This window comes from Eleutherodactylus coqui, chromosome 13, assembly GCF_035609145.1.
Source record: "Eleutherodactylus coqui strain aEleCoq1 chromosome 13, aEleCoq1.hap1, whole genome shotgun sequence".
Lineage (NCBI taxonomy): Eukaryota > Metazoa > Chordata > Amphibia > Anura > Eleutherodactylidae > Eleutherodactylus > Eleutherodactylus coqui.
Genome location: NC_089849.1, coordinates 39,829,492 through 39,849,982, shown reverse-complemented (window position 1 = coordinate 39,849,982; position 20,491 = coordinate 39,829,492). Strand labels below are relative to the sequence as shown.

At 43.7% G+C, this 20,491-nt stretch overlaps 1 protein-coding gene across 2 annotated transcripts; it reads right to left on the bottom strand.

Moving 5' to 3' along the window:
* Nucleotides 1–136: 136 nt before the first annotated feature.
* CCR7 (C-C motif chemokine receptor 7) lies at nt 137–19,502 on the bottom strand. 2 transcript variants are annotated; one of them, XM_066586360.1, is made up of 4 exons: nt 19,392–19,502; nt 12,002–12,039; nt 8,604–8,693; nt 137–4,205 (listed from the first exon to the last, which is right to left on the bottom strand). In XM_066586360.1, the coding sequence occupies exons 1-4, from the start codon at nt 19,411–19,413 to the stop codon at nt 3,150–3,152; spliced, it is 1,206 nt and encodes a 401-aa protein (XP_066442457.1). In that variant the 5' UTR covers nt 19,414–19,502; the 3' UTR covers nt 137–3,149. The 2 variants fall into 2 exon arrangements, with proteins under 2 accessions (XP_066442457.1, XP_066442459.1); XM_066586362.1 differs by having other exon boundaries at nt 8,604–8,672.
* Between the last annotated feature and the right edge of the window lie 989 nt (nt 19,503–20,491).

The window sequence follows — 20,491 nt, the reverse complement described above, 5'->3', positions numbered from 1 at the left end:
GCCCACCCGGTGTGAGCCAACGATACTCACTCCTGTGTGAGCAAGTACATGTGGGGACGAGTGTTGGACCACATAGAAAAGGAGAGAAGGGACATAATGATAATGCAACGTAATGAATCGCAACAAAAAAAAAAAATCAAACAGAAATACAATTTATTACCTCCCCCACCAATAATACAAAATCACCGCTATACACATAACTGGTACCTATTGATCTTTATATACAGAATACATGCAATACTTATAAAACAGCAACAGGGTTTTTACATGGCTTCTATAAATGCGTTATACTCTGTCTAGGTTCGTCCTAGTATACACCACACCAATAAAACAAATCAGTTATGGCCAAAGACTTGATGCAACATATCTCAACATGTGGCACAAATCACTTTCTATATCAAGTTTTAAAGGAATTGTCCAGTTTTGGATAACCTCCATTCTAATGACTTTTTGAAACTTGTTTTAAAGGGATTCCATTCATTTTACCTGCTAATGACTCCAGCAAGTAGGTAACAGTATAACTCAGATATGGCAGCTTAAATTTATTATTTTGTGTCCTTATTCCCTAACAGCCACATCCCCATTTGTATACATACTTTTGTATATTCACAAACAATATGTTAGTTATAAACCTTTGGGTATTAAATATGTGATACTTACTTTTCTTAACCCATTTAGGACCAGGCACAGTAAATATACGGCGCCTGGCCCCAGGCTTAAGGGCTTATTCAGACGTACGTATATCAGCCGGGTATTCACGCCGTCCGATATACGACGTCCTTCTCTGCAGGGGGAGGAGACTGGAAGAGCCGGGAGCAGTGCTCTGAGGAGCTAAGTTCCCACGAGTTAGCTCCACCCCATCCCGCCTCCTCTTATTGCAAATAGTGCCGAGGGGCGGGAGCTCAGTGCACCGTTAGTTACAGCTGATAACCCAGAGGAGAAGGCGGGGTGTGGGGGGGGGGGGGTTTAACCCTTTCTGCCTCCTCCTTGCCCAAGTACACAGTGCTCAATGAGTGCCGTGTACTAAAAAGTGAAAGTATAATTTCCACTACAGGAGCCCAGTGGTCACGTGACCGCTGGGATTCCCTGCTACAGCAGAGCTGCAGGGTCGTACTAGACCCTGGCCAGCTCTACCAGTGACTAATGTCACTACAGGGGTTGTTTTCCCTTGTAACTGGGGCTTCTATGGATGCCCCAGCTACAGTGGGAAAGTGTCAAATAAAAAAAAACAAAACCTGTGAATGTCCCCCAGAGGTGTTATATGACATCATGGGAGACATAGTAAAAAACATTTCATACACAAGTAAATAAAAATTACATAATACAGCAACAATATATACATAAGTAAGAAAATACTTTATTTTAGCGTAAATATACTAATTTAAAAAAAATAACTAGAAATGTTTTTTTTAGCTTTTTACCCCAAATAAAATTTAAAAAACTTTAAAAAAAACTCAGTGAAAAAGATATAAAAAATAGCCCTATATGTCAAGGGGAAAAAACACAGCAAAAATAATTTTGGTAGCTAAAGGAAAAAAATAGGGCAGTAACATGGGTAAAATCTCTAAAAAGTGTCTGGTCCTTAAGGTACAAAACTGCCTGCTCCTTAAGGGGTTAATGGCTTATATAGTTTTGCAATTTAAAAGAGAGGAGTCCTCTGTTCAGAATTATCTTTTGGTTAGATTGCACAGTGGTTACAAAAAGGGTCTCTCTGTCTGGAGGACCTCTCCTGTGAAATACCTCACTTCTCCTGTGGAGGCACTGCAGGGAAATTACACTTACTGACAGATTTATCCATGGATTACAGTTGATCACTGGGTGTTGCAGCAGGGGAACCCTTTGTGGTCTGCTTACTGTTAATGAACTCTTCCAACAAGTAGGGATTGTCCAACTCATAAAACACTTTGTCTGCTTTTCTGCTATACAACTCTTTGACATTAGAGCGTTACCTTAATATCAACCTAGACCACCTAGAACTAATCAGTGACAACAGCTCGGCTCCAGCCATCTATCTGCTATACTTGGGACACAAATTCACCTCCTGTTTAATCTATGATGATGTCAGTGGTTCCCTCTGACTTTATCTTACTCCATACTTTATACTGCAGTTCTGCCTTTAGTACTGTTGTTCTACCTCTACTTTAACACTGTACACAAGCCCAGCAAGAATTCAGTGCGAGGAGACCCAATTTCTACTACAGCGAGGATGAAATGACTATAAACTACAAGTAATAGAAGATTATCAGTGAATCAGTTTACATATATGGAGCCCAATAAGCCTAATGTACATAGCCTGTATGGTGGCAAATGGAGTTCCTACAGGTCCGCAGAACCTCATGTGCTGCCATATGGCACCTCTGTACAGCACCGCATTATAGAGGGACCCCATATGAAATTGGAGGCATACATGGGTTATGTCTGGTTTTGCAGATTAGCTCAACTAAGCGAATAGGTCTGAGCTGCAATACCACATACAACCTGTGGACAGGTGTGTCACTGTTTTTGAAAGAAAATTAAAGTTAAAGGGTTTGTATAAGATTAGAAAAACATGTCTGTTTTTCTAATCTTATACAAACCCTTTAACTTTAATAGTTTATACAATATATGATTTATAACAGTCCAACGTATCTGAGCGAGAACCTTGCAGACGTGTCTTTTTAGTTAGAACTGAGTCATCTGATGACAGAATTGCAGACTGTTGAGAGGAATTCACCTTCTGATGTGCAGGTTTTTGTGGTTCATATGAACCAATCAGATACTGATGAGATACAATTGTGACAAATGTCAACTGTTCCCAACTTGTCAGATAGAAAGCTAGAAATCGTTTCTGAGTTTCTTGATGAAGATTCATTTTGCTGATCAAAACATTCAAAAGCAAAGTTTACTGTAAAAGTTTGAAGAGCAAAATTCATAATAATATGTTGGGTTACTTCAGTGCTTTTTGGAAATCATCCAATTAAGCCTCTCCAGGAGATCATCTCCTTGAGAAGGCCAGCAATGATCTAGACCAGACCATTTAGAAAGGGATTCTCAGTTCCCTAGGTATAGTGGCCTTCTTCCAGAGAGGATCACCCTGGTAGAAGGCCATTTTTGAGGTACAATTATGGGTGGTCCAAAAAGAGTCCAATATGTGTGGTTGCATGATGATATCAAGGAGAAAAGGTGGTGGTTGTCTCTGTGTCCATTGCAAATGAGCTTCTCTTGCTTGGCTTAGCCGTAGACCATTGGGCAAACTTCTCCTGACTTAAGCAGCCCAAGTCTTTGAAGAATTTACACATGTCATTCCTGAACTTGACTCCAATGATAGCGTAAAGGAAAGGGTTAAGACAACAACGCAAGCATGCAAGGCTGTAGGTGACATCTTCGGCTATATCCAAGTTTTTGCTGCTGGTACACACAGTAACATTATATACAGTCTTCACCAACATGACACTGTTGTATGGCAATTGGAAGACCACAAATGCGATGACAATGGTGAGGATGACCTTGATGGCTTTGTACTTCTCAAAATTGCGTGCCCGGAGCAGTGTATTGACGATCATACTATAGCAAAGGGACATGATGATTAAGGGTAGAAGGAACCCCAAGATCATCTGGATGATCTTCAGCGTTACATTAAGAATATAAAAATTTGTTGAGATGAGGTTGCACATTTCTCCTTCATCCACGGGTAGAACACCACTATTGATCAGCTCCGGTATGGACAAGGTGAAGGCCAAGACCCAGATGCAAACACTAGAGAGCTTACTGATGAGCACAGTCTTGGATCTGTGACGATGAGCAGAGGGTGCTTGGACTATGGCAAAGTATCTTTCAATGCTCACACTCATGAGCAGGAACATCCCACTGATGAAGCTCATCTTGTACAGGCAGAAGATGACCTTACACATCTCGCTACCAAAAATCCAATTATTATGGATGCTTACCGCCCAGAAAGGAAGGGTGCAGAGGAAGACAATATCTGCAATAGCCAAGTTCACCATGTAGTAGTCCGTTCCTGTCTTTAGTCTCTTGAAGTATAAGTATCTTAGCATGACCAGACCATTTCCAGCTAATCCCATGAAGCAGATGATGAAGTACATTACAGGCAGGAACTTGGAACGAAAGACTCGGACATCAGCTTTTTTACACTGCTCTATAAAATTACTATAATCCATTGTGTTGAAAGGGTCTTCATTGGTTGAATTTTCCATTCTATCCAATTCCTGTCAAATCGCAAATGTAGATGTTAGATACTGTTTTCTACGGTGCTATGGAGATATAGGCATGCCTGCCAACTGTCCCAGGTCCAGTGGGACAGTCCTGGATTTCAGGCTCTGTCCCAGGAGGCATGCCAAATGTCCCAATTTCAATTATATCTCAGATCTATTAGATATAGTTGAATACAATGGTGAGGCAGGGAGACAACACCGTTCTGCTCCAACATTCACCCCGCTGGTGGCTTGTAGCAGGCAGACGCGATGTAGTGATGTTATCACTCACACTGTGGTGGGCCACATGTAGCAGAAACCGGAAGAGGCCTTCAGATTGGTCCCTTCTGTTTATCGTAGGAATGAGCATAGAAAAGTTTTTTTTTTAAGGTGGAGTCCCTCAGAAGGGGCACATTTTACGTGTGGGGGCACTAAGGGGTAGTCTTTGCTGTGGGAGATATCACATGAGGGCACTAAGGAGGCATCTGTGTGTGGAGGCGCTATGGAGTTATTTTAGGGACTCTAAGGGGTAATAGTTATTATGGGAGCATCACTGGGGCATTAAAGAGGCATATGTATGTGGGGGAACAAAATGGGCATTACCAGGGGCACTGAGGGAGAATCCTTATTGTGTAGGGGACATCTCTGGGGGCATATTTACTGTATGGGTGCATCAAAACTGTGAGGGCGCATTATGGGGTCATCCTATGTATGGTAGGTCATCCTATGTATGCAGTACCCTTACTGTGTTGGTTCCTCCATGAGGGCACTCTACTGCATGTGGAGTATAAAGGTGACATCATTACTGTGAGTGGACATTACTATGTGCCCCGCAAAGAGGGCACTATGAAAGTGTGTGGGGCACAAAGGGGCATTATTAGTGTGTGGGGCAAAGGACAGCACTATTACTACTTGGTGGCACAAAGGTGATGAGGCAGTACTTTGCGGGGTTAGAGGCATGGCTTAATGCTAAAACAATTTTTGGATTGTTCCTCTTTTCATTCTTTGAAAGTAGAGACTGTTGGTCTGATAGGTAAGTAGTAGCCATATCATGACATCCACATATGGCATCTCCGACCAGTATTATAGGCATCAGTATCACGGGGCTATCTATGCTGGTCCGCTGAAGATTTGCACCCTCTGTCACACATGCATGATGCCAGTAATCTGCAATATATAAGTGTAACATTTGCACTTTTTCTATTCTCTTGAGTTTATCTAAACCACATCCCGTTTTACCTGGAGTGAAAGGACAGGAAGCCACAGATTCACAATGAGAGCTGCAAGATTATCTGCTTGAGCAGCTACATCCCAGCTACGTGTGAGCATTGTATGTGATCGATACTATGAAACAGGGCCAAATTATAGGGAAGGTAAAAGGGACACTTTGCCAGGGGCTTCTGAGATGAGGAGATCCTCTCGAAACAAGCAGTGTTGCTCCCTCTAGAAGATATTAGGGGCGCTACTGCTCCAATGAGCCAAAGAAGCCCGGTGCCTGGTTGATGTGGGTGGACACAATAGAAATGAGTAGCGGCCTTCTTGCGTGATGTGGTTAGCATATTTTTTCAGAGAGGAGAGCCAAGTCATAATAATAATACTATAAGGGCTGGGGTCTTATAGTGGGGTCTAGTTTGAGGTCTGATACTAATATATTTTTCTGAAATTGTTTCACAATGTTTAGATGCAGCTTTACACAGATCGGTGAACCTCTGACCATCGTTGCTTCTGAGAGACTCTGCCTCTCTAACATGCTCTTTTTATACGCAGTCATGTGACTTAGCAGAAAATTGACCCTCCAGCTGTTTTTCACTAGAACCACTAAGTTTTCCAGCCTTTTAGTCCTCCTGTTCCATTTTTTTTTAGATGTGTTGCTGCCATCAATCTCTACTTTCACCTTGTGATATGTGCTCTATATTCTATTGTGAATAAAATATGCTTCTATGGCATTTCCAAATCATTGTATTCTTTCTTTTCTTTACAGTCATTTACACAGAGTCCTAACTTTTTTTGGAATTGGAGTTATGATATAAGGGTCTGGTCTGGGGTCTCATGTTAATATAAGATCTAAATACATTTAGCCACTCCCTTTGATGCAAACAGTGCCTGTTAAAGGGGTTGTGTCATGACAATCCTGTAGATAGGGTTTAACTTCCAGATCATTGGGAGTCCCATTACTGGGACCACCACTGATCCTGACAATGGTGGTCCGGTGCATACTGGAATGAGGGTAGTGGTGGCTGTGTATATGCACCGCCATTCCATTAATGTCAATGACACTGATGGAGATAGGTGAGTTCAAGCTCTCAGCTATCTACGGCAGTCCCATTGAAATGAATGTGGCGGCCGTGCACATATGCGATCACTGCTTCCCTCACTGCAGGAGCGCTAGAGCCCCATTCTCAGGATTGGTGAGGGTACCAGCTATCGGATTCCCCACTGATCTGAAAGTTATCCCCTTTCCCCAGGATTGGAGATAACTATCAATTATGGCACAACCTATTTAAAAGCCTCTCCCATTTTGCCATGATCTGCTGCTTGGCTAATATAGGGAAAAGTCACAGCTGGTAGATAGCTACAGAACTGTACAAAAGGTTTAGGCAGGTGTGGTAAAATGCTGCAAAGTGAGAATGCTTCCAAACATAGAAGCGTTAATAGTTTATTTTTGTCAATTAACAAAATGCAAAGTGCATGAATAAAAGAGAAATTTAAGTCAAATCAGTATTTGGTGTGACAAGCCTTTGCCTTTAAAACAGCCTCACTTCTTCTAGGTACATTTGCCCACAGTCAGTGCCTTTGTAGGATTGTAGTGAGGTGTATAATTAACCAATTATACCAAACAAGGAATAATGATCATCATTTTCGTATGTAGGTTGATAAACAGTCATTAACAGAAATAGCTGTGAAGGAGGTTTAAAACTGGGTAAGGAACAGCCAAACTCTGCAAAAAAAGTGAGGTTGTGGAAGACAGCTCCATCACACAGGTCATACACCTGGGTAAGACTAAATACGGCAACAAGCCACAAGGAAAGATTTCAAAACAGACTGGTTCAAACTATTTTGAGGAAGCACAAAGAAAGCAGCAACAATGAAGACCATAGACGCAGTGGTCAGCCAAGGAAACCTAGTGCAGCACCTGAAAGACTTGTCATCCTTACTTCCCTTCAAAATCAGAAGATGTCTAGCAGTGCCATCAGCTCAGAACTGGAAGAAACCAGTGGGACCCTGGTACACCCATCTACTGTTCCAAGAAGTCTGGCAAGAAAAACTGTAGCCAAAAAAACAGCAGTATAATAAAAAGTGTCTGCAGGCAACAGTGAAGCATGGTGGAGAGCGGTACAACAATGAGTGTCTGCAGGCAGCAGTGAAGCATGGTGGAGAGCGGTATAATAATGAGTGTCTGCAGGCAGCAGTGAAGCATGGTGGAGAGCGGTACAACAATGAGTGTCTGCAGGCAGCAGTGAAGCATGGTGGAGAGTGGTATAATAATGAGTGTCTGCAGGCAGCAGTGGAGCATGGTGGAGAGCGGTATAATAATGAGTGTCTGCAGGCAGCAGTGAAGCATGGAGGAGAGCGTTATAATAATGAATGTCTGCAGGCAGCAGTGAAGCATGGTGGAGAGTAGTACAACAATGAGTGTCTGCAGGCAGCAGTGAAGCATGGTGGAGAGCGGTACAATAATAAGTGTCTGCAGGCAGCAATGAAGCATGGTGGAGGTTCATTTCAGCAAATGGAGTTGGGGATTTGGTCAGGAATAATGGGGTCCTCAATGCTGGGAAATATAGGCAGACACTTATTTATCATTTCTTCTGCAGCAGGAAAATGACCCCAAACATACAACCAATGTCATTAAGATCTATCTTTCACTTAAAGAAGAACAAGCAGTCCTGGAAGTGTAGATATGACCCCACAGAGCTCTGATCTCAACATCATCCAGTCTGCCTGGGATCACATGAAGAGACAGAAGAATTTGAGCAAGCCTACATCCACAGATCATCTGTGGTTAGTTCTCCAAGATGTCTGGAACAAACCCCCTGCAGAGTTCTTTCAAAAACTGTGTGCAAGTGTACCAAGAAGAACTGATGCTGTTTTAAAGACAAAGGTCGCTCACACCAAATACGGATGTGATTTAGATTTCTCTTTTGTTCATTCACTTTGCATTTTGTTAATTGACAAAAATAAACTACTAACGCCTAAAACGTTTATACAGCACTGTATAATCATTGACTCCCTCTATTCTGAATTATCAAATGGAAGTCTAGGTAGCCCGAAATTCACCCCTCTTTCATTAGAATATTTTTTTGCTGATTTGTCCCTCCACTATGCTTTATACTGCAACTCAGCTTATTCAAGCTGGATGCTGTGTTTAAATCACAAGTCCACCACAAACTCACTAGAAAACGAGTGCATACTTACAGGAGTGCTGGGGCTGATGCCGCTATTCGTAGGGATACTGGCCTCAGTGTCTGATTGGCTTGAGTCAACCTGTAAGATGAATAAGTAATACTGTACATGGGCTTAGTTGAACACTATTAGAAATACACAATTTAATACGGCATTAGACAGGTCACTGGTACCTTTGTATTTGCAGTTTTACAGTTTCAATTCCTCATAATTTTCAAGATCTCTGCTTGCTGTCAGTGAATGTCATCCACAATAGGAGTAGTATTACAGCAACCTGGCACCAGATTTAGGACTGGCATCAGGCTATCACCATTAGGGCTTATTCAGATGGGCATATATCGGTCAGGTTTTCACGCCCAGCAGATATACACTCCCCCTCTCTGGGAGGGGGCGGGGTGGAGTGGAACTTAGCTCTGCCCCATCCCGCCCCTCCCATTGCAAACAGTGGCAAGGGGCGGAGAGGGGGTAGGAGCTCAGTGCACTAGCTCCCGTCCCATCCCGCCTCCTCCCCCAGCAGAGAGGGGTAGCATATATTGGTCAGGCATGAAAACACGGCCGATATACGGCCATCTGAATAAGCCCTTAGGATGTCGTAAATTTTGGTGTGGATTTAAATGTGGATCACTCTTTCAATTGAAGGCAATCAACGACTTGTGAACGCACTGTTAGGCTTCATTCACACGGGCGCGACGATTTTCGGACGGTCGCGTCATGGCCACAGTGCTGCTGAAAAGCGCGTAAACAAGTCATGGCTGCATCTCCCGTTTATGCGCCGTTCAGAAGAGAGTATATGCCGAGCCCGGGATACTGTTTCGCGGGATATTGCCGCTGCCATAGACTCCCGTGAGAGCCTATGAGAGCTGCCAGAGAAGGGAGGTGGGAGGGAGTTTAGCAGCGTGTCTGCTAAACTCCCTCCCCCTTATCTCCCACTCTCCGCCCCTTTCCGGCTGTCTGCAATGGGAGAGGGCAGGATGGGGCGGGAGCTAGTTTCCTAAACTACCGCCCCCTCTCTGCCCCTTGCTGGCTGTTTGCAATGGGAGGGAGCAGGATGGGGCATGCGTGTAGCACACTAGCTCATGCCACATCCCACCCCCAAACCAATGGATCAGAGGCGTAGCGTATAAATATCACCCAGCTGATATACGCTTGTGTAAAAGAGACCTTAAGGCATTTTCAGGCGCGTAAGCCCTGGACAGCCGTCCCACAGACTATTACTTCTGTATGTTCACACCGGAGGGATATTTGCTCAGAGAATGGAGACGGAGCACACCGGAGATCACAGCAGCCTCCTGCCTCCATTCTCTGCGAACAGGCAGTCATTCATAAAAGACTGCCTGTTTATAGCAGCTGATAGTCGCTTGGCTTTTAGGACAAGCGCCTCGGACAAGTGAGCCATTTCTCTCACTCGGTGCGGTCGGTGGCCGCATGTAATATGACGACTATCGTAAGAAATCAGTTTTCAGCGATGATTCATGTGACAGGGTCATGTAACAAACAAAAAATAAAGTACCCCAGGATCAAGCCAGACAGTACAGGAGCCATCAGCAAAAAAGTTGCCCCATGGCAACAAATTAGCCTATGATCAGGATCCCAGCATCCAGAGCCCCCGCAGTAGGGAAACGTATGCCCTCTATGGCACCATATTGCAGAGCTATAGTCAGTTTAAAGCGGTTGCACTCAAACAGAAAAACACGGCTGTGCAGAAAATGCGCCACATTCGACTATAGGCCATGTCTGGTATTGCATCTCAGCTCCATTAAAGTGAACCAATACCACACAGATCCTATAGACAAGTGTGGCGCTGTTTTTGAAAGAAAGTGGCCATGTTTTTTTGTAATCCTGGACAACCTCCTTTTTTTTTTTTAAGTGTGAGGACCCTACAAACAGCTACATGGATTTCAACCTTCTCAAGAACAATACTTGGATATTTAGCTCAACTGCAGGCAAATCTAACTCATTGAGATTTAAAAACAAAGTCAAATAAACCTATAAAATGTACTTTGATTTTACAGCAGAACCATAAATCCAGGGGCGTAACTATAGGGGATGCAGGGGATGCGATTGCACCCGGGCCCACGAGCCTTAGGGGGGCCATAAGGCCTCTCTTCTCCATATAGGGAGCCCAGTACTATAAGTAAAGCATTATAGTTGGGGGCCCTGTTACAGGTTTTGCATCGGGGCCCAAGAGCTTCAAGTTACGCCTCTGCATAAATCCTATTTGAAGAGTTTTCCATGGAAGCTGCTGAGATCAGATGATGGATGAGCTGACATGATGGTCATACATCTTCCTTCCAGGGACTCCCCACACATGATATTGTTACTGGTGAGATGTGCTGTTTTTGCTGGACTTCCTCTTTATGATCAGCTGACTCGTTGTGTTGGTGATTTGGTTGTTTTTTTACTGCTTGTTATTGCATTGTTCACATTTATACGGATAGTGAATAGTAATACTGAATCCAAATGACGTATTGCATGGGCAATAGATAGATTCGCAGCATGCTGCGAATTGCCCGCCGCGAGCGGAGAATCGCAATGGTTCTCTGCTCGTGGACACGGGACCGGCACTTTCCATAGCAACGCTATGGAAAGTTTCAGACAGCGTGATTCACCGGCGATTTACCGCCGGTGGAATCATGCCCGTGGACAGGGGGCCTTAAGGCCGACACTGATTGGGGTCCAACATAGGTGGGGTCCAACTATTTGGACAATCAGTGCATCAATTGTCTACAACTGTTTCAACCAGCCTTCTACAAACCCTGAGCTAAGTGACATTCAAATGTCTGTTATGCAAGTTACAGCCATCCTCTTTCTGCTCTGTTTGTGTCAGTCTACACTGTAGTTTTTGGCATTCTATTCATAAAAAAAGGAGAATCAGGATGAAAAATGCTACAGGTCCCGCCGTAACCGTAGTGATACAGTGTCCAGAATTGTGGACAGATATAAGAGGAAATGTGGTTGCTTCTGGGAAACCTCTTGTAACAGATGCTGAGGATATTGATAAAATAGAAAGAATGGCTGGATTGACTTTCAAAGACCTTCTCAATACTACAGTGGAATTAAATGTTTAAATTAGAGATCTGGGATTTTTGTATAGGTGTTGTGTGGTTAGGCGGGGTATATATGTGATGGGTGTAGTCCCAGGTACAGTTATACCAATAGCCTCTGTGGGTGAGGCCTTTAATCTAGATGTTGCCTTTGTAGTTGAGAACTTTTGGCAAAAGATAAGAAGTCAAGACAAAAACATTACAAAGGCACTGCGGTTTAGTTTGATATATAGTAACAGTTGTTGGTAGGGAGGGGTTCAAGAAGACAAAAATTCAGTAACTCAATTAATGTGGCACAGCGCCCCCAAGCAAGGAAATGTGGCTATGTGTAACCCTCTTCCCATGACTTTTCTATAGTACACTCACCTGCAATAAAGTCAGGATGAAAACCAGGAGCAGAAAATCTAAAAGAAAGAAAGGAAATGGTAAAAAAAAAAGTTGACAATCTCATTTAAAGGGTCCTCTATTAAAACGCATACTATCACTTTAAACCTTAAAGGGGCTCACTGGTATACAATGGTACCTTCATCTATTAGCTGCAGTGGAAAGCAGATACAAAGAGTAACCCAACACATCTCACATGGACATCATATTGATATATAGGGGGCCTCGGTTGAGAGGGAATGTAATTCTGTGTAAGCAGCTGGCTGGCGCTGTGTGGCAGCCTATGTCAGGCACTATTTAAAGGAGTTTTCCGGGCATTTACTATTGATGACGTCTTCTCCAGATACATTATCAATAGGTGATTGGCAGGTCCACCGCACGGATTTTCTGCGGATCAGCTGATTCCCTGGTCCGCTGGCGGTGTGGACGGCGCTGGAAGAAGATTGCGCTGTCAGCATTGCAGCAGTGGCCTAGTTTGGTACTACAGACAGCCCTCCAATTGAATTCAATGGGAACTGCTACCTACATTTTTAAACCAGGTTGCTGCAGTGCAGACAGCACCCATCTGCTTCCAGAGCTGTCCACACTGCCAGCAGGCCAAGGAATCAGCTGATCGGCAGGGATCCCGAGTGGTGGACACTGCCAAGTCCCTATTGATGACCTATCCTGAGGACAGGTCAACAATAGTAAAAGTCCTGGACAACCCCTTTAAGGGTCTCTCTGTGGCCCCCGTTTTGAAATAAATGCTTAATGTCATTCCTATGGGAACACTGGGGCATACATATTATTTTTTGAATGCCAGATTTTTGGAATACAAAACTTTTAATTTTGATGTACGAGTCAAAATTGCAACTTTTTGGACTTTCAAAAAAAAAATTATAGCTCAAAACCGACACCAACTTGTCGTAGGCTTCAATGTGGCGTACAGAGATGTGACTAATGTATTAAGAGCATAGTGTAGTTCTGAAAAGTCATCGGTTTCCCCAACTCAGGTAGACCTTCTTCATGAACGTCGGCATCAGTACAGTCATTGCTTGGCAGCACAGCAGGTTCTCGGACATATATTAGTATCAAAGTACATTCATAACATAACAAGTGGGCGCTGACGCAGACGTGCTCGTGAGGAGTCTCATAAGGTACGGGAAAAATACAGGCAGAATGTCAAAAACTAAGGCCGCTCTCACACAAGCGGGTTTTTTTTACTGCGTAATACACGGGCGTGTTTTGCGCATATAATTTGTGGTAACAAACTTTACATTTCTTTCGAATGTGCCTATTACACGCAATGTGCAAAATACATGCGCAAAAAATATTGCAGCATGCGCTATCTTGGCGCGTATCGTTTTTGAGTGCGCATTTCGGGTTCTGTGTGTGAGAGGCACAATTAAAAGTAATGTAAAGTTTGTTACCGTGTATTACGCGCCCAAACCTGTGCATGTAATATGTGGGAGAGCCCTTAGGGCTCAGAAACACAGGTGTTTACAACGGGCATTTTTCCGCACGTCAAAAAATTTGCACTAGATAGAACCAATGCTTTTCAATAGCAGCAGTCACATGTGCGAATTTTACATGCGGAAAACCGCCTGCGGCAAAAATTATAGAACTGCATTCTGCGGCAAACTGATGTTCTGTGTATGTGAAACCCCTGGATGCTGTCACATCCCAGGGTTTCACCTTGCGCTCAATGGGGCTGGCGGCAGCAGCAGCGCCGACCCCATTGAGAACATAGTGAAGATCGCAATTCAGTGACAGCTGTGGCAGAGGAGAGCAATGTTCTCCCATTGAATTCAATGGGGCCAGAAATACAGCCGGCTCCATTGAAAGCAATGGGCTGCCGGCAAGCGCTGCAGTGATTTTCGAGGAAGGGCTTCAGATATAAGCCCTTCCCTGAAAATCAATCCAAAAATGTGTACAAAATTTTACACTCACTTCTCTGCAGCTGCCGGGGCTCAGACGCATCCAGCCGGCTCTTCTCCCTGCACTGCTCTGAGTAGTATTCAGCAGGTGGGGATTTAAAATCCTCGCTTGCTGAATGGGCTGCCTCTAATTGGCTGAGCACTTTGACCAATCAGAGGCAGCTCTCAACTATTGAATGACAGCTGAGAGCTGCCTCTGATTGGTCCCTGTGCTCAGCCAAGCAGAGGCAGCACTCACCCATTCATGAATTCATTATAGAGCCAATTTGAGCCAGTGTTCTGCTCGATTAACCAATCACAGACATTCATTGAATCATTGAATTACTGTGATTGGTTCATCAAGCGCTAGCTCTGATTGGCTGAGCTGCGGCGCTCGACAGCTAGTCAGAGGCAGTGCTTTCTGAAGGCGGGAATTTTCCAATCCCTGACCAGAAGAGATGCTGAAAACAACTGGCACAGACCAGGAAGAAGACGCGGCGGAGCTGACAGCGCTTCTTAGGTGATGTATGAGTTTTGGGTTTTTTTGATGCAGCTAGGGCTTATTTTAGGGCTTTGACAGTAGGACTTCCTACTGTCAAAGTTGCATCGCGCCGCACGAAAATCGCGTTTTCGTGCGATGTGATGCAACACAAAGGAAGGCTCCATAGGGAAACATGGGCTACAAAACATCGCAAAACGCGTCTGTATAGGGCATGCTGCGATTTTGTAGTCTCGCAATGTCGCAGGCTACAAAACATCGCATGTGTGGAAGAACCCATAGGAAAGCATGGGCTCTACATACATGTGATTTGTCGCACTGTCGCATTGCGACAAAATCGCCCGTGTGGAAGTGGCCTAAGCCCTAACACAAACCATGTATTAAAAGATAGTATGTGTGAATAGGGCTATTGACTTTATAGGGTCCATGCGCTCTCCATGTGTTGTCAGTTACACACACAGAGGGCGTACGGAATGGCTATACGCCCGTGTGAATACGCCCACAAGTGAGTGTCCACCCTGTGTAGCGGCCAGAGTTCTCCTTTTCTCATACAGTTTCTGGAATCTCCCAATATTCGCAATAGTCTTTTCTGGGAATCCTGGATCGTAACCAGTAATGTTGCAGTTAGGGCATAAACAGATGAGCGCATGCGCAGATATGTTCGCAATTATGGAGCGTATTTGTGCATGAAAAGTCGGAATCCTTTTTTTTTAATTTAAATTTTGCGTTCTTACGTGCAGAAAAGAAAAAAGGCAGGAAGATGGGTCGTGCATACCAATATTGTGTGAGACTTCCATTGAAATCAATGGTTTCTTTCGTCACGTTCGTCTGTTTAAGGCTGCCTTCACAGTGGCCATAAAATTGCGTGATGCGAGAGCGATTGAAGACGCAGAATTATGGCACCAATGTTTTTTAAGGGTATCATTCCTATTTGCGATGTTTTCACTCATGCAATGTGGCGTGAAAAAAAAACCGCATGTCCTATCTTTCTGCGTTTTTTTTCCTGGCCCATGTTTCCCTATGGAGCCTCTTTTTTATCCCATCGCAATGCACGAACCTGCAATTTTTCGTGCAACGCGATGCGTTTTTATTTTAACATTACAAACTCCTATTGACTTTCGTGCGAAAGAATCGCGGGCAGCAGCGATGTGATGAAAAAGTTTTCACAAGACACTCAAAAATCGCCTGGACTAAGCTGCGATTTTGCCACGATTTTCTTGTGGCGATATCAAGATCGCCAGTATGAAGGAGCCCTCAGCCCTCACAGCTACATTTTCCGTGCAGGAAATCCGCGGCATTTACGCCACGTGTGAATATATCCCAATAGTTGCCATCCAGCTTGCCTGGAATCCCAAGCAGAGAATCTACGCACGTACCTATCTCACTACGTAACTTGGCTAATGTGCTGCTTAGGACCCTCAGAGGGTCTAATGACCGCTGTAGGAGCAGTACCGGTGGTCACATGGATCGTCACCCAGCTTTTCCACAAGTAATGTAGAACTAAGCGTTGTCTCGCATGAAATATCGCGGCAATATCACAACTTTGCTCATGAAATGCCTGAGCGCCAGCGCTGCTTTTTCTCCCAGAACCGTCGCTGTAGTTTGTGTTTTTCTGACTTTCTAATGTTAAAAACGTATCGCACGAAAATCGCAAGTTGTGATAAAATGCAGGCTCCATAGGCAAACGTGGGCGATACAAAATCGCAGGCGGAGAAAGATAGGACATGTCGCAACTTTTCTTTTTCATGCAAGAGCGCATAATTGAAAACATCGTGAAGGTAACCATTGAAAAGCATAGGCTGCATAATTCTGCATTTTCACGAGCTTTCGCATCACCTGAGAATCGCATGATTTCATCGCCAGTGTGGAGGCAGCCTCGGAAGCTGATTAATGGGTTTTTTTTAACAATATGACAGAAAACGCTGACTGAAGGACTTGAACCTCAGTGGAGGCAGATATTCGGCCCTTTTCAGATAGTGTTTTTCCAAACCGCGCCGCCTCCGTCCTGGGTTTCCGTCTTGTATGCAAAAAACTGCACAAGGATAGAAACCAGGACAAAATCACAAGGGCGGATTCAGACAGATGTATTTGCGGAGGGATATCCGTACCTGAAAATCTCGCCAGTATAACGCGGCCAAGTGATGCTCATGATTTCAATGACTTGGTTCAGACGAACATGTTTTCTCCGCGCAAAATCGCTGTCCATGAAAAGATAGGACCTGCTCTATCTTTGTCTGAAAGCTTCCATAGACTTCTATGGCAGCTCAAAAAAAGGGAAGGACTTACCCTGTGTACAACGGAGGAAAAAGACGACAGCTGGCCGTAATTAGGCATTTAATTGCCAGTCTATTCCATGGGAAAGGTGTAACACGCGAGTGTGTGAACGGGCATTTCGATCACAAATACTGATCACAGTTTTGCTAGCATCGGCCTTCAATCGCCTACCCTTGTTCATGTGAAAATATGTTGCGTACTAAGGGTTAATACGCGTACAAAAATTGTCTGAAGCTGCCCTTACACATAGAACCTCATGGGGCTGTTTGCTGTTCCTGGAATACACAGAGAGCACATGGCCCAAATGGGGAAGGGACTTGTTATTTGTATAGCGCCAACTTATTCCGCAGCGCTTTTGGGTAATTTATTTATTACCCCCCAGCAAGCTGGGTCCTCATTTTACTGACCCCTGTAGGATGGAAGGCAGAGTCAACCTTGAGATGGTGACCTGAACCATGTGGGGATTGAACTCTCAACCTTCAGGTCGTGAGCAAGAGCTTAGGACTGCATTTCTGCTGCCCTAACACTCTGTGCCACACGAGGCCCCTAAATATACAGCTTTGTGAAGGTGCCCTTAAAGTGACATGTACTTTCTGAGAGGCCATATGGCATGTTAACTATCAAAGTCAGAAATGTTGAGAAATACATCACTGACATAATAATATATCACCAGCACCTTGATACGACAGTATATATTCCACAGCCCAATATATTTATAGCACAGAGCAGTTAACAGTCAGCGGTGTCTCTTACCAACATGTTTGCACTAAAATCTTTGACCATAAACCAACTTCCTCACTTTCTATTTTCAAAAAGTCACGTCTTTCCATTCACCAAATACTCTCAGTTACGGGTTTACAACCGAGAAACAGAGGCTTTTGTTTCACCTCAGTTGCATTTCGCAAGAACTTTTAAAAAGTCCCTTTTGGCTATTATAAGTTACTCTCTACGTCTGGGAACTTGGTGATAATACAATAGAATGATTAAAAAGAGGAAAAAAGTTACATATTATCTGTTATAGGTTGTAAAAGGGGATCGTTATCAAAAAAGGAAGAGATTTTGCTTGTTTAAAAAGTTTATAATTTTTTGGCAGCAATTTGTGCATTTCGCTTTACAGTCTGCTGCAAAATTTGATTTTTGAATCACTAGTAGGCAGGCGATTAGTGAGGGAATGATGGGACTGTTGTACCAGACAGATAAAAACCTGTGTAGACAGTCGGGGAGTGCAGAATGAAGGGGCGAGTTATTGAGGAGAGCTGAAGGTGTCACTGACCATACACATTAAACAAATGGCATCTGAACCTGTTGATTTCAATGGGACTGAAAGATCTTCTAATGTGTATGGGGGTCTCCTGACTCTCCTTTGACGTTAGATGTTGGGGAAAAGAAGGATAGGGCATGTTGAATTTCAAAATGTCCGATCCTATGTTCTTTGGGAGATAAGTAGCTGTAAGAAACCTACTGTGTGGCGAGATTCCCTATTTTGGTGGGACTGGCTGACCTTCCAATATATATGGTTGCCTCCCAACTCTACCTTGATGGAAGATATTGTTGGAAAGTAGAGTCAGGCATGTTGGGTCTCAACATGTCCGTTCCTTTATTCTCTTGAGAGATAAGTAACTATCAGATACCTACTGTATGGCTTATTTCCCTTTCACCATTGAAACATATGCATGCTCAGATCAGCAGAACATTCATATATGATTGAGAAGGGTGGGGCAAATTTCTGTCAGTCAAACCAGGTTTCATCTGTCATCCATGTAAGGTACACGGCTAACTTTAGGGTGGCCATGAAGCAAGGATGTGGGGCAGGTGCATTGAGGGCCAAATTAAGTGATAATAATTTACTATAAAATGATTAAATAGACAGAAATATTGAAAAGCCACCGGTGATATCAATTTATGGCTTTCGTATAAAGAGATCTAGTCACTGAAGATCTATTAAATGCAGACCCTATCATTAGGAGAGAAGCTCAATGGTTGCACTTTAAGGTGTCTGAAGAAGATATCTTTGTTAGCAAGACATCTTCTACCAAGGGTGTATATACCGGACAGCCCTCTATAAAACACACTCAAGAATGTTATACAGGGCTTGTGGGACTCTTAGACAGTATTATACACCAGTTTTAGGGGTTTTGTTGAACTTCAGGTTCGGTTTGAATGAATTCGAACTCAACTGAAGTTTTTCCAAAAGTTCAGCGAACTGGCCGAACTTCACTTTTCAAATGTTCTCAAAAGACCCTCAATGAAAATTTGTAACAGTATCATGACCATTCATGTCAATTATATTAATACTGTCTACCTATGCGGGAGAGGGACCTCCCCTGACCATCAATATGGACTTTCTAGATCAAATACTGGAAACATATAAAATCCTATTGAATTTAATGGGCAATGTATAGCATCTGTGGACAAACACATTCTCAAAACCCCTCATAATAATTATTTAACATTTGCCAAAAAGTGCTTCAGTGAATTTGGAGAACCCCGCTTGTATCACAATGGCACATTCAGCCATAATAGAATTTTACACGAACATAATAGCAAAGCTGCAAAGACACAACAATATAGTCCTCTGGGCATCACATTGTGTGCATTATCCTCAGTGCTACTACAATGTCCTAGAAATCCCCTGCTCCCTCCTGTAAATCAGTGCCTGCTGCCTGCGGAGTCGCATTGCCTCTGCTCTCAGGTCACTACTCACCACTTCCTTGCAGCTGCCGCATGGCGTAGGATGGTTAGGTTCTTCACTGTGCACTAGTCAAGATCCTGTCTGAACTGTATAATCAAAAAACATTTGTCCAATCTGAACAAACAGCATTTGCAAAAGTCAGAGAACCTCCCCTTCTTCCTGAATTCCAACACATGATATATTGTCAGCTATGAGTATCTAGAAGGTAGAGATAGCTCATAGGGTAATGCACTATACAGAATGTGGGCTGGCTGTTGTTTATGGGTTACAATTTTGAATGATTTTACCTTTGAACCAAACTCTAAAAAGGTTGACTGTTGATTATTAAGGATCCCCATTTATACATGTTGGAAACCTCGGACCATACACTATCCAACCTATTAAAAGAACTAGCTGAGCACAATGCCAGTACTGCTGTCTACAAAGTGTAAAGCTGGCCGTACACATTAGATAGCTGGAAACCCGTCCATACACGTGCACATGTGGGTGGTGGGGTGAAAAGGAATTCAGGATACGATGCAGCAGATGGAGTAACTAAAGTTTGCAATATTTATTGATGAACACAGAAATAGAAATTAACAATAATAATAATCTTATTTCTATAGCACCAATTTAGGCTGCCTGTCCACGGGAGAGTTTGAATTGCGTTCTCCGCAGCGATAATCCGGCCACGGGGAATGCAGTGAAAGCTCTCCATAGCGTTGCTATGGCGAGCGGTTCCCCCCTGTGCACAAGTGGAGAATCATTGCGATTCTCCGCTCATGGCCGGCAAATCGCAGCATGCTGCGATTTGCAGTGATTCTCCACGGTCAGTCTATCAGTCAGATAGGCTGACCGGCGGAGATTCGTCTGTCGGCTCCTGCTCCCTGGGCGGCGCCTTTAGCGCGCGGCGGAGTTCCGTTGCCAGATACCTCATCGCCCGTGGACAGGCAGCCTTATTCTGCAGCGCTTAATAGTATAGCGATATTGGTTACACAATAAACTTTTTTATTTAGAATCACTTGTTGCGAACTACGGCTAACTAGATCCTAAGAATAATACTTTGTACACAATATGGAACATTTCTGGAAGAATGATATCAATAACACTCATAGTAACATAGACATATATCC